This window comes from Galeopterus variegatus, unplaced genomic scaffold (genome assembly GCF_000696425.1).
Source record: "Galeopterus variegatus unplaced genomic scaffold, G_variegatus-3.0.2 Scaffold884, whole genome shotgun sequence".
Taxonomy (NCBI): Eukaryota; Metazoa; Chordata; class Mammalia; order Dermoptera; family Cynocephalidae; genus Galeopterus; species Galeopterus variegatus.
Window position 1 is genome coordinate 440229 of NW_007726995.1, and position 14729 is coordinate 454957.

Genomic DNA, 14729 nt, shown 5'->3' on the forward strand with positions numbered 1-14729 from the left:
AAAATGAGCTAAGGCCGGCCCGTGGCTCACTTGGTAGAGTGTGGTGCTGATAACACCAAGGCCACGGGTTCGCATCCTATATAGGGATGGCCGGTTTGCTCACTGGCTGAGCGTGGTGCTGACAACACCAAGCCAAGGGTTGAGATCCCCTTACCGGTCATCTTAAAAAATAAATAAATAAATAAAATAAAATAAAATAAAATATTCTAATACGCTGGAATAAAGTCACTGTTCTTTTCATTTGAACACAGTTGGGAGAAGTAAAAAATGTATACTAATTTTGAATTAATTTCTACGATGCAATGTATTTACTTTAAACATTCTTCCAGCATTCAAAATAGTAGGGAACACAAAAGCTGGCATCAGAAGCCAAATGCATGTTGTCAAAGTTTCTGAGAATTTACTTTTTCTTCCAGAAATAAGTACTCTTTCGGCATTTACATTTATGGAGCCACAGGACTTTCTAAGACTGACTTTAAGGAGGTGTCCTCAATGTAGTGATTTTCTTAGTAATAGAGAAATCTTAATTTTTAAGAAGCAAACACTGATCCTCATGGGTTTCTGTAAGACAAGTTTTATTTTCACCACTGCTAGATCACAAACCAAGTATCCAATAAAAATTTGTAAGATGAATGAACTATAATCCCAATGTTGCTTTAGTTCTGATGATTTATACTATTTATCCTCCCTACATAATGCAACAACTATGGAAATTTACAGATATTTCATTAAAGATGGTTAAGAAAAGTTTATCAGACACTTTTGTTGAATAAACTCACTTAGAAAGATATGAAAGACCTGTTACTTTAGGGACAAGAAAAAGAGAAGGCTGAGGGGCTAGAAGAAGGAAAGGGGCAGAATGTAATCAAAGGCAAGAAGAGACTATTTCAGAAATTCTAATTTTGCTTTAACTAAGGGCGAAAACAGATGACCATTATTCCATGAATATACTGAAATAATATTCTTTTTTTTTTGGCAGCTGGCCAGTACAGGGATTGAACAGTGGACATTGGTGTTATCAGCACCACGTTCTTACTGTCTGAGCTAACTGGCCAACCCTGAAATAACATTCTAATTCCAATAAAATTAAAAAGTGACAGCAAGTTTTAATGAAGAACATTAGGCTGGGTATCAGGACCCAGCATAAGAAACTATATCTACAACAAAATATTTTAGCTCAAAGAGAAGAAACAATGCTTTAGTTAGCATGGGGAGGTTTATGGGTGAATGGTTTCTCACAGTAATTCCAATTCATCACCTGCTATACTGCCTTCATCGACCCCTGGGGACACAGCAGACTACATAAGCAGCCACTGCACTAGAACCCTTATGACTCTTTCCAGCTTTAATATCTTAGGATTAAATGGAAAGAAAGAGAATACACTCATATTTGTTTATAGATGGCTCAGATACTTACCAAGTGACATGGGGGGTACTGGTGGCCCCCAGGCTAAAGTGTACACAGTCTTCTTATGATATGTGCTAGAAATCTGTGGAGGTCTTTTGGAGAGGGGGCAGAGAACAAACAGAAAGATTTAATCAAAAAGTATAGTGGAAAACACAGCATTTTTTCCTAAAAGAATTTCTATTATAAACTTAGTTGCTGATATAAGAGAAAAATAATTGAACAGTATCCTTCTCCAAATAGTTTGCTGTAAAGAAGCAAACACTTAAATATCATACCATGTGATAATATCTACTACTAAAACAATTAAGTTCCAAACACATCTTACCCAGAAAAAAATGTTACTGCCATCCATCTGGCCATTTTCCTCTACTCTCCCTCTGAATTTGCCCACCTCAATTAAGTGTCAGGTATTACAATATTACTATAGTCATATAGAAGCATAAAGGTTACCACAACTAGAGAAAAACAGTCTGTTTCTTCAAACTAGTCAGCCCAGAACTAAGATTACTAAAGCATATATCTTCACCATCCAAAATGCATTCAAGTAAAAGATTAGAAATCATTTTAGACTTACCCTGTGCCATTAACATTCTTAATCTGAGACTAGATTTCAGAGTAGACAAATTTTTAGGTTTTGATTATCCTTTAAGGAAGCTTTGCTTTTAAGAGTATTTCCTAAGGTGGTTGTGATGATAATAATATATGATGTGTCAGTAAAGAAGGCTTAGCTTCTTGGGGGAAAAAAAGGACAGCACTGTTATCATTTAATGTAAGTTGTATTCTTTGTATAAACTTAGAATTCTACAACCTATGATTGAACTAGTTGTTGACTTATTTACTTCCATGTATCTGACAAATTTATAATAGTCTTTCTAGACAATGAAGCAAAATTTTTTTGGCTAAAAGAAAGATAAGTAATTTTGGCTGAATGTGTAACAATACATCGTGGCAATATTCTTTCTCCTACTACATACCTTTTCTAGTGTTAGTCTTATAATAACCAGAAGATATTAATTTAACAGAAGTAGTTAGCAATTTTATGATGACACAGAGCTATTTAAATTAATATATAAGGGCTGGCTGGTTAGCTCAGTTGGCTAGAGTACTCTGTTATAACAACAAAGTCAAAGGTTTGGATCCCTGTATAACCAGTCACCAAAAAATCAATAAGTACATAAGTAAGTAAATAAATACACAGTTTTATTTTGTTAAATATCTCTTTGAAACAGTGCATTTTTTTCTGAGTTAAAAAAAGGGAAAAATAGTCAACTGCATGTAGGTTCTGAGTACTTAAAGAATTGCATATAAGTAAATGATCTAGGACATTTAGAAGTAAATGATCTAGGACAGAGTTAAGCAAACATTTTCTGTAATAGGACAGAGTAAATATTTCAGGCTTTGTGAGCCATGTGGCCTCTGCCACAACTACTCCACTCTGCTGTGGTAGTAACAAAAGTAGCCATGAAAAGCAGCCACAGATAGTATGTAAATGAATGAGTGTAGCTCTGTGCCAATAAAAATTTATTTATGGATACGGAAATCTGAATTTTATTTAATCTTCATAGGTCACAAAATATTTTGATATTTTCTCCCCAACCATTTAAAAAGGTGAAACAGTGCTGTCCAATAAGGTAGCCATTATCCATATACGGCTCTTGTGCATTTGAAATGTGGCTAGTGCACCTGAGGAAATGAATTTCTAATTTTATTTAATTTTAATTACTTTAAGTATAAATAACCACAAAGGGCTAGTGACTACCAAACTGCACAGCACAGGTCTGGAATCTAATCCAGCCTCTGGAACAACTGTGTGCAATAGTTATATAATGTGAACCATAAATACGAATCACATATGTAACCCAAAGTTTTCTAGTAGCTACATTAAAAAAACCAAAATGTTGAAACAAGTGAAAGTTAATTTTAATAATATATTTTATTTAACTCAGCATGCTAAAAATATTATTTAAAATGTAATCAAAATAAAATTATTAATGAGATATTTTACATTCTACTAAGACTTTGAACTCTTGGTGTGTATTTTACACTTACAGCACATCTCAATTTGGACTTGCCCCCTTTCAAGTGCTAAGTACTCACCCATAGCTAATGGCTACTAGAGTGGACAATGCAGCTCTAGATATAACTTCTAGTTTACAGGAAATACAGGGAATAGAGAAATGAGTCACCACAATGAAAAAACTAGACAAGTCTAAAATGTGGAATAGTCTACAAGGCAAATTATCTGAAGTCTTCAAATTGAAAAGGCAATGTTATGCAAAGAAAAGAAATGGGGGCAGTATTCTGGAATAAAAGAGACTGGATAAAGAGACTAAGATAATGAAAACTAATTTGGGGCTGACTGGTTAGTTCAATTGGTAGAGCATGGTGTTCATAACACCAAGGTCAAGTTTTAGATCCAGCTGCCAAAATAATAATAATAATAATAATAATGAAAAAAAAGCTAGAAGAAACATTTTTGGCTCAACTGAGGAAATCTGTATATGAAGTGAATATTAGATCATATTATGAAATTACTGTTAATTTTCTTTCTTAAATGTGATCAGGATATTGTGGTTACATGGGAGAGTGTTCTTATTCTTAGAATTGTAAAGGAGAAGTGTTTCAGATATAACGTATAGAGATACATACGGATAAAACAAGTATGACAAAATGCTAGCTGGTGAATCTAGACAGAAGGTACACAGATATTCTTTGTACTAGATTCTTTCAATGTTCATATAAGCCTGAAAACTCTTGTAAAAACAAAAGCAATTGGTTTATTTTAGTGATTCTCAAGCAGACTTGTGGTGGGGGATGAACCACTACCACTTGAAATAATTTTTTAAAAATAAAATTCCAAGTTCTGAACTTCAATCTCAGTGCCAGAATCTTAATTCTTAAAAAGCCTTCCATGCAATTTTGATGTACGTCCAGGTTTATGAACTGAAAATTAAATCCACCACTGACATTTTGGTCAATGCCCTAAACATGAATCACCCATTCCTTACTTGTTGGAGTAGGTGTCATATACTCCCACTTTTCCATCATCAGTTCCAAAAGCCAAGCAACCTTCCTTGTTTGGGTGCCAGCACAGCTACAAAAAAAAATTCCCAAGTGAGAAATTATGAGAAAAGGAGCTCATGGTCAAGGGAATCCTTATACTATCCCTTAAGCATTCAAATGGAAAACTTTGTTACTCTTGATTTCTTCTAATTCTCAGTTTAAAAGAGAAAAACAAAGAAGCTCATATGACAAAGAGATCACCTGTAATCTCACCATCCAAAAAACTCATTGCCAATTTTATATCTCTTTCCACACATTTTTTTAAATAAACTTAGATATACACAATTGAAGAAAACGAATAGGTTCAAACATTAAAATGATGTGCATGATACACTGTAGAGTAGGGATAAAAGATTCTAGAACAATTTAGAAAATCATAATTCTACTAATAATTTAACAAAATTTGGAAAGATATATCATAAATTGTCAACAGTAATTTTCTGGATTATGGAAGTGGGGGATTAAAGTGGAGGGTAGGGTAGAAAAAAAATGTCCCTTTCTATACTTCGGTATTGTTGGTATTCTTTTAAAATCACATTTACTGCTTTTAAACTTAATAGCCAAAACAGAGATATAATTTTGGAGAAAAACAAACAAAAGATTATAATACTGTTTTATAACCCACATTCCATGTTTTATTAACTTGCATTTTTTGTGAACCATTAACATCTTTCCACATTAAAGATCTACATTATCATTTTTAATAATTTGATGCCATTCTGACATGTGATTATAATATAACTTAATGTATCCTCTGTGAATACACACACTTTCAGGTTATTTCTAATTTCTTACTATTGGAAAACATGGTGAGTTCAACAAAGCCTTAATAATTTTAAACTCTGAATTTAGGAATTATGGTTTGGTTGAAAGGTTCTTCTGGGCCGGCCCATGGCTCATTCGGGAGAGAGCGGTGCTGATAACACCAAGGCCACAGGTTCAGATCCCTATATACAGATGGCCAGTTAGCTCACTTGGGAGAGCGTGGTGCTGACAACACCAAGTCAGGTGTTAAGATCCCCTTACAGGTCATCTTATATAGGATTTTTTTTTTTTTTAAGAAAGGTTCTTCTGTTTTCCTAGTTTCAAACTTCATCAAAAATACCTTTAAACAATTTTGGTTCCTAATAGAATTCATTTAAACGAAGAGGTGTTCTTTAAAAAAGAACTACTTATTTGAAAAAAACTTCAAAGAGAACTCAAAGAAAGCATCCTTACCGCTGTAACCTTGGACTTGACACCCTGCCAAAACGTTTTCACATCATAGTTGTTCTTTATGGAGAGTGTATTCCATACACGGATCATGCCATCCCCAACACCTATGGCCAAACAGCCTATTTCCACAGGAGAGAAAGCCAGGCTATAGGCAAAGCCACCAAGGGAAGGCAGGGTCCAACAGCACTCCAGGGTGGTCATGTCCCAACATTTTACCTGAAAAGATTAAGGGTTGGGGCCTAAATATAAAAAGAGCAGAAAAATAGGAAAACGGATCCAATATTTCAAATGGGATAGGCTCAAAGAGTAGATAAGGATAATATAATTTATTGCAATAGAAACTGGAAAGGCAAAAGCATGCCTTAGAAAAAAAATTCAGTGATAAATTATAAAGACGAAAGGGATTTTAGAATATATTTATTTCCAACAATACCAAGGTCAAGGGTTTGGAGCCCTGTACCAACCAGCTGCCAACCCCACCCCCCAAAACAAAATTTACTCTCAGAGACATTGAGTGAATTCAAGGTCACATAATTAATAAACCAGAACTCAGTCCCCTCATTTCCCAGAGTTCAGTGGTCTTTCTACTCTATTACAGCATTGGTAACCTCCTCACTTGGCAAACTCTAAATAAGGATGAAGATGGCCTCAGCACAGTGGAAAAATCAAAAAGCTACTATCTCAAAAAGCAAAATATCATACACAGGGGAGGAGAAGTGATACATTTTTAATGGTCACTTGTTTAACAGAGAGGCTTAGGAGAAAAACAAAGTCTATCAAATAAGATTAGCTTTAGTGCAAAACAGTAAAGGTCACAGACTCTTAAATAAAGCTAATTCTCTCTCTCAGAGTTCACCAAGAGCAGATGATTCTGTTACCTAGTCACAGACCAGGATAAGCATGATCTCACACATCCTTCCCTGGACATATCTATTCTACTTTATCATGTCTGCTTCAACAGAAAAGCATCTTGTAGTTCCTCACATTTCTCCTGCCCCAGGACCGTTGATAATATTTGGTGCAATCAGTAATGGTAACTGTGTCGTTGGAAGGACTGCTGCACAATCAGAACTAAAGGCCACCATACGACTCATGCATAAGTTTAGAGGTCACCATTTTGAAGGGATCCTCAGCTTGATGTCTCCACTTAAAGTTTTAGCTGAAGTATGTCTAAAACTGCCAGATGGTTTGAAAAAGCCCTCTAATCCCTCCCAAGTTGTAAATCACTGCTCTACAATGCTGAACGAAAATAAGCAGTTCTTACATCTCTATCCATTGAAGTGGAAAGCAGCAGCTGTTTGTTATCCTCAGTTTGTAGCGGACATAAATTAAACACAATTCTTGAATGATTTTGCCCTTCTGATGAAGTGCTAAAGACAGTGTATTTCCGTCTCCAAGATTGGGTGAGATCCCATAGTAGCAATTCACCTCTGTGAAGTAAAAAACATAAGCATTAGTTCTCTTGCACAAACAATCTGAAGTCAAATAATTGTTGAGTCAGATGGTCTGGACCCTTACTTGCAAAATAATTTTTGTTAATTGTTCCTTTAAGGACAGAAAAATGGAATATTCTGGAATATGCACAAAATATCTCTGGGAGAACACACCCAGAAAAATAGTCATTGCCTACAGGAAGGGGAAGACAGAGATGGGAAGGATACTTTATTATATACTGTATTTCCATTCTTTTTGAACCATGTAAATGTACTGGACTACCTTTTAAACAGATTTCTCTAACAGCTTTAAGTATAAAATGCCACCATAATTTGCAGAGCTCCAAAAGTTTAAGAAATAATATCTCTTTCTTGGGGTGGTGGGGGGAGTGGGACCACTTTGGAGGGATTTCTATGTGCTTTACCTGTATTACCTCATTTAAAAGCAGGGAACTTGTCTGTTAAATTCACTTTTTATCTCCAGCTACTAGAAGTAAGTGCTCAATAAATTTTGTTTACTGAATGGCCATAACTATCCTAAGAGACAGAAAATATTATCACTATCTTTCCTTTCTACACATAAAGTGATTGAAGCTCAGAAAAGTAAAAGGTCCTGTTCATGAACACAAAGCAGACTAATTAACAGATTCTAAAATTCAGTTCTGCCTAACTTCAGAGTCCCCACTTACTCACTAGGCTACACTTATTTTATCTTTTTTTCAACTATTAGTAGACAGCAGAGGTATCAGCACCACTTTTCTGTTTCAAATGGCCCATCATGACCATTACTTTACATTCTGTGTCTAAAAAGAGAATCCTAGGAATTTCCGAGGCCAAATAGGGAAACAAAATAAATCAGAGAAAGTTTGACCAAAAAAGACTTACCCAAAACAACTGGATACCAGCTGTGTTGGCTGATTACTGGGCCAATGGAGTGTCAACCAAAGGCGCTCTTTAACAGTTGGGTCTGTACCCCCTCCTCTTCTCTTCAGAAAGGGCAATTTCAAAATCATCACCCCTGCAGATAAAAAAAAAGTTCAGTGGGGCACTCAACATGTGTAACTACTTTCACGTCAGCAGCAGTTCACAATACACAATCTATGGTTTAAAATCTTGTTAGTTTGATTACTTAGAATTCAGACTTCATTTTCCTATGAAAACATTATTATAAATAGTGTTTAATACTAGTCTAGTTACATTTAGGTAGCTTTTAAGGTTGCCTTGGCAACCTAAACACACTAAGAATACTTTTTGTCTGGGAAAATGAGTTCCGAACTAGAAATGAGAAACCAAGGTGATTACACAACCTAAGATTTTCCAAAGTTGGAAGGACAGCGGGAGGAGATTTCTTTACCTAGTTGGCAAGAAATCCAACAAAGGGGAAACATTTGGCAGTCAACAAGTTGTGGCAGAGGATTACCTCCACCCAACATGCTGCAAACAATCCATATTGTGCAGTAGAACCACATATGCAGCTTTTAAAAATACACATACCCTACTCCTAGACATTCCGATTCAGTAGATCTGAGGAGGGGTCCAGGAACACACATTTTTCAAAAACTCTCCAGCTGACTGTGCTGCATAATCAGAACTGAAACTACTATACGACACATCCGTAAGTTTAGAGGTTACTTTTTGGAGGGATCCTCAGCTTGATGTCTCCACTTGGAGCTGTAGTATGTCCAAAAGTAGTCCACAAACCTTCAAGTTCTATCTTCCAAAATGATTCTACTATTTACAATTGACTAAACCCGAACTATGTGCGAAGCCCTGTGCTACTTGCTTTACATGCACTAATGTACTTGGGCAAAGATAAAACTTTCATGGTTTAAAATGAAGTAGAGAATTCACCCATGTTCATAGCAGTATTATTCCCAATAGCTAAAATGTGGAAGCAACTCAAGTGTCCATTGGTGGATGAATGAACAAGCAAAACATGGTACATACATTTACGATGGAATATTATTCAACCCTAGAAAGGAAGAAAATTCTGACATATGCTGCAACATTGGACTCTGAGGACATTATGCTAAGTGAAATATGCCAATCACAAAAAGACATATATTGTATGATTCCACTTAAATGAAATACTCAGAGTAGTCGAAATCAGAGACAGAAAGTAGAGGGGATCGGGGAGGGGGAAATGGGGAGTTATTACTTATTGGGTATAGAGTTTCAGTTTCACAAGATAAAAAGAGTTCTGGAGGTGGTGATGGTTGGACAACATTATGAATATATTTAATACCAAAGTGTACACTTATAAGTGGTCAGGGTGGTAAGTTTTATGTTATGTGTGTTTTCCCACAATAAAAATAACTGACATAAATAAGTAAAGTGGAGAGAGAAGAGAAGCCCACTCTAAAAAGAAAGGCAAAAATTTTACTATAAAGGTAACACCATTCTGCCTGTAGTTTCTTTCAATTTATAAACTTAAGGTAAAAGTTTTGTTCAAAGAGAAGCTTGGGAGGGCTGGCTCGTTAGCTCAGTTGGTTAGAGCATGGTGTTATAACAGCAAGGTCAAGAGTTTGGATTCCTGTACTGGCAGCCACCAAAAAATAAAAATAAATAAAAACACCACAACAAAAAATAAAGAGAAGCTTAGGAAAGCTAAATGACTGAGGAGGTCCATAATTCAGATAAATTGAGCTTTGACATTTAAACATACATTTCTATGCTGGATGTACATTATTTATTCTGCATTTGTACATTAGAAGCTCTAACTCCAGAGATCTTTTCCATTACTCTGACCCAGGCCTTGCCAAGTTCCAATATTCCTGTGCTTTTAACAAATATCTTGCTATCCATGCCAAACAGTGACCCTTCGATAAAGCAGAGATCCCCGCCTTCTCATGGATATATCAGAAACTCTCATCTCAACACAAAAGCCAGGCATTGAGAGCACAGAGAGTTCTAGCCCATGCTAAATTGTGAAAACAACTTTCTGGACAGAAAAAAGCTGCTTTCTGACAGATGATATACACTCACAGGACAACAAGACAGAACAAAAAAGCTTCTACTTCTACTGGATCAGTATAAGTTATATCACAAAAAAAACATCAAACATAAATCTTACCTCGGCCTCTAGAACAGCTCCAGATTCGAATGGTCTGATCTTTGCTTCCAGTGGCTAAATAACATCCTCTTGTTACTGGAATTTGTGCTGTAACTTTCCCATTAGGAATTTCAGGTTCTTCTCCAAGAGAGATAGTAATATTGTTTTTAATTAGCATTAAATATGCACTTATCAAAGAAAACTTAGTTTGCAAAGGTTCCCAAAACTTAATTATCTCTTGCATAGGTCTGCTCTGTAAAACCTAAAGTTTTAAATGTAATTCAAACGATACAACTTTCCCCACTTTGTTCTTTAAGTCTAAAGTGTATTGAACTCTCCCTTGAATCTTCTCTACCTGAATTTTCCTCTTGGTTTACGGATAAACAATCTTCACCAAGCAGGGGACACCAGGCTATGGAGTGAATTTCATCATCATGGCCTCGAAGCCTGTGAATAACTTCTCCTTTCTTACTGATGTCAGTTATAACCACTATGCCATCCTTGTAGCTAAAAAACAAGAGTTAGAAATTATCACTGTAAAATAAAGACAGAACAGTTGCTAGTAAACATTTTGGTTTAGGAGTTACCATTGTGGACTAGGTGCATTTGGGGTGGGAGAAAAGGGAAGAAGACAACAAATAATTTTGTTAGGTCCTTTTTCCAAAGTGCTCATTTCACATTTTCTGGTTTTCTTAAAACCCTCCTCCATGATCAAATTCTTGGCTCTAAGTAATACTGTATATGTTGTCTGGCACAAAGCTCAAATAGTGGAGCATACTTTTCTTCTCAGGGAACTTACAGAAGAATAGTTCTTATAGGGATCCAGTAACTTCTCTAATCAAGATGAATTTGTCCTAGTGCACTAAAGAAAACCAAAAAACCAAAAACCTTTTTATAAGTGATACTACTTTACTAACTATGAACTTAACAAAATCTGCACAACTCTATATTCTAGATCTACGTATCCCAAGGCTTTTATGAATTCAGAAGAAACCAAGAAATCCTAACAGCTTTTTAAAAAACAATAAATTATTTCAGACACATAAAATATCTATCACCAAGCTTAAGAAAAAAAATTACCAATATAGCTAAAGTCTCTATACAAGAGTACTTCAAAAAGTTCATGGAAAAATAGAACTAAAAGATAAGAATCTTTCCAGGAACTTTCTGAAGTACCCTCGTATATTCCACCCCAAACCTCTCTCCTTCTCTTCCTCAGAGGTATACCACTATTTGTGAATTTTGTGTTATACCATTCCTAGCCTTTCTTTGTATATATTCCTAATTAAGATTTACAGAATTGTTTTGTATATTTTAAAACTTCATACAATGGTATCATGCAGTCTGTTTTTCTGTAGCTTGCTTTTTTCACTCATTCTGCTTCTGAGTTATCCATGCTGACACATGTAACTCTAGTTCCTGATCAGTCATTTATGCTATTGTATTAGTACTGCACTGTATAAATATCTCATCATTCATTCATTTTTCTTTTGAAGGGCTTCCATTTTTTGCTCTTACAAACAAAAAATGCTGCTATTAATGTTGTTGTATACACCTAAGACAATTTCAGGCTTAATGCATGGTAATGGAATGGCTAGAATGTAAGACAGGTGCATCTTTGCTTTACTAGAAGGTGCAAAACTGCTCTCTAAAGTGGTTGTACTTATTTACATTTCCTACACATTAGACAATTCTACAGGGAAAAACACCATTACAACTGTATTATAAAAAAAAAAAAGAATATGTCCATCAATCTTTGAAGATCTGGACTTTGAATTGTCATGAGATAAAACTGTTTTTAAATTTGAACAAAGCTTTCTGGGAATAAAAACCATTTTGAAGATCTTCTAAAAACAAATTTTTCTGATTCAATCCTCTGTCTAATTGTGCAGTTCCCTCTACCTGAAATACTCTCTTGAGAATTCCTGCTTTTCTTTTGAGGTCAGTTTGATGCAAGCCTCTCTGACCTCTGCCTACTACCCTTTTTGCTCACTCTCTACCCTCACTGCAACAATGCTCCCACTTCGCAAGACCGTAGACCCACAGACCCCTTACATTCTCACTATCATGTACCTGATCCCACTGGTCTTCCCATCCTTCCCCCCATGCAGCACAGATTTCATGATCCATTACTATAATCCCTCTTTAATTATTCCCTTTGTCTCCTTCCCCTCAGGGGCATTTAGTGCCAAAACCCGAAACGTGACTGAATCCAACCACCTCCTTTCTCAACCAGTTTGAGTAGTTTACTTTACATTCATGACCATGATCCTTAGCTTGACACTGAACAGTGAACAATGGATCTACAATTTCCCTCAGTAAATTCACCTTCCCATTCTCTGAGATGACTGTTTTTATACCTTCTTTTCACATCCAGTTCCAACCCCACCCTGAACTTCACTCCTCCACTCTGACTTACTCCTCACTTCAAAATCAGAAGCCACAGAAGGGAATGCCCCCCTGCTGTGGATAGATTGAGTTGGGTCCCCAAAGTTCAGATACTAGAAGCTTAATTCCCAAATTAACTGTTGAGGGTAGGAAATCCTATTACGGTAATTGAAAGGTGGGGCCTTGAAGAGGTGATTAGATTGTGAAGACCATGCCCTACTGAATGAATCAGTAATGGTGGTCATGGGAGTGGTTCTGAGGGCTTTAAAAAGAGAGCACATGAGAATCTCTCTCTCTGTTCTGCCACTTTCTGCCATGTGAGACCCCTGCATTGCTGTACAGCCACCACCAAGAAGACCCTCACCAGACGTGTTCCCTGGACTTTGGACTTCCTAACCCCTTACACTGTAAGCAATAAATTTTGTTTTTTTACATACTACCCAGTTCCAGGTATTTTGTTATAAGCAACAGAAACAGACTAATACACCCCCTATTCCAAACATATCTACAAACCTATCTGCACCTATTTCCACCTTTTCTACTTGTCATCTGAATCCAATCACCTCTCAACTTGTCAAAAACATCACTCCTGTATTTATCACAGTTTACTTTTACAACAAGCTGTCCCTCTTCTGCCTCATTTCCATCAGCATAAAAACATGCCCTTGCTATCTTCCATTTATTACTCCCTTGACCCCATATACCTCCTCATGTCTATGCACATTTTCACAACTTTGTGAAAAAGTTATCTCTATTACTTCCCCCTAGCTCAAGTCTCTTGAATCCACTCCAGGAAGGTTTTCTCCTCCAACATTCTAGTCAAACTGCTTATGTCAAGACTTTGACTGGAGGGAATGGACATCTTTGGGTGAGAAGTACATGCAGTCATGAGGAAAAGAAGGATGCTCATTCAGGCAGCTCATGTGAAACAACCTTGGTGATTGAGGAGGATACAGATCCCCATGCCATATCACTTTCCCAATCTAAAAGGAGCGCTCAGAACCAGAGAGACAGAGCAGAGGCATCAGATACTCTGGGAGTTAATGTTATATCCAAGAGCAGTACAAAAGAAGAAAAAGGTGAAAGTAGATGTTTTCTACATTTGGATGCTGACTGAAGGTACTAGATGTAAAGAACAAGGAAAGTACAGTATCATGGAAACAAAAACAAAGACAGGGAGTGGAAGAGATAGTAAGGACCTGGAGGTCACAGGAATAAATGATGCCAAGGGCTCAGAGGGAGAAGTTAACATCTGTAAATGGTTTCCTTTGAGGAATAAAGTGATAGGAAAAGGTAAAGCAAATGCAAAATATGATCTCAAACAAAAATAAATCACCAATACAGATGACACAGTACTTACCCAACAGCTACTAAATCTTCATGATGAGGTGAGCAAGTGAGACAGAAAATTGTCCGGGGTTCTATAAAGAGGTGCTGGCTGTCATTTCTGTTAAACCAGTAACAGAAAACTACTCCTTTTTCATCCCCAGACACTATTAAGTCCTTTACTAGAGGAGACCAATGCAGTGCTGATATTGTATGCTTTAAAACAAAACAAAAATGTATTTGTTTCTCATTTGTCAATGCTGAATTTTTAACCTGTGTCACTAACCAACATAATGCTAGGTACATTATAGGTATTTAATACATACTTGTTAATCCTACTTGTATAGCAACACTATATTAATAAAATGATTTTAAAAGTTTAGACTATTGGAAACTAAAGAATCATTTATTTTTTTTCTTCCTTTAATAGATTAATACAAAGTTTTTACAAAGATTAAGTAGGTCTTTTTCCCGTGTCCGGCAACGGATCGCAACCCTCAACCCTCAGTGTTGCCCCCGTACCGGACCGGGGACCGGTGACGGGATCGCAAGCCTCGCGCCTCGCTCAGCCAGTGAGCGGGAGCCGGTCTGTACGTGGGATCCGAACCCTCGGACGGGAGCGCTGCCGCGCTTCCCAAGCGGCGCACTATCCAGTGCGCCACCGGGCCGGCCCTTAAGTAGGTCTTTTACTTTCCTTTGTTCATGGTCACAAAAGGCAAGTATATCAAGTAATCATCTGGTTACTTTTATTTATTTATTTATCTTTTAAAAAATATGACCGGTAAGGGAATCTTAATCCTTGACTTGGTGTTATCAGCACCACGCTCTCCCAAGAGAGCCACGG

General features: G+C 36.6%; 1 protein-coding gene across 1 annotated transcript in view; it reads right to left on the reverse strand.

Moving 5' to 3' along the window:
- Positions 1 to 13984, reverse strand: part of GEMIN5 (gem (nuclear organelle) associated protein 5) — a 46514-nt gene extending 32530 nt beyond the window's left edge. The window contains exons 1-8 of the mRNA XM_008573173.1: positions 13920 to 13984; positions 10527 to 10678; positions 10193 to 10309; positions 8005 to 8137; positions 6951 to 7116; positions 5690 to 5902; positions 4417 to 4502; positions 1418 to 1500 (exon numbers count right to left, since the gene is read on the reverse strand). Of these exons, the coding sequence (XP_008571395.1) occupies positions 1418 to 1500; positions 4417 to 4502; positions 5690 to 5902; positions 6951 to 7116; positions 8005 to 8132 (676 nt within the window). The 5' untranslated portion in view covers positions 8133 to 8137; positions 10193 to 10309; positions 10527 to 10678; positions 13920 to 13984. The remainder of the gene's footprint in view (positions 1 to 1417; positions 1501 to 4416; positions 4503 to 5689; positions 5903 to 6950; positions 7117 to 8004; positions 8138 to 10192; positions 10310 to 10526; positions 10679 to 13919) is intronic.
- Between the last annotated feature and the right edge of the window lie 745 nt (positions 13985 to 14729).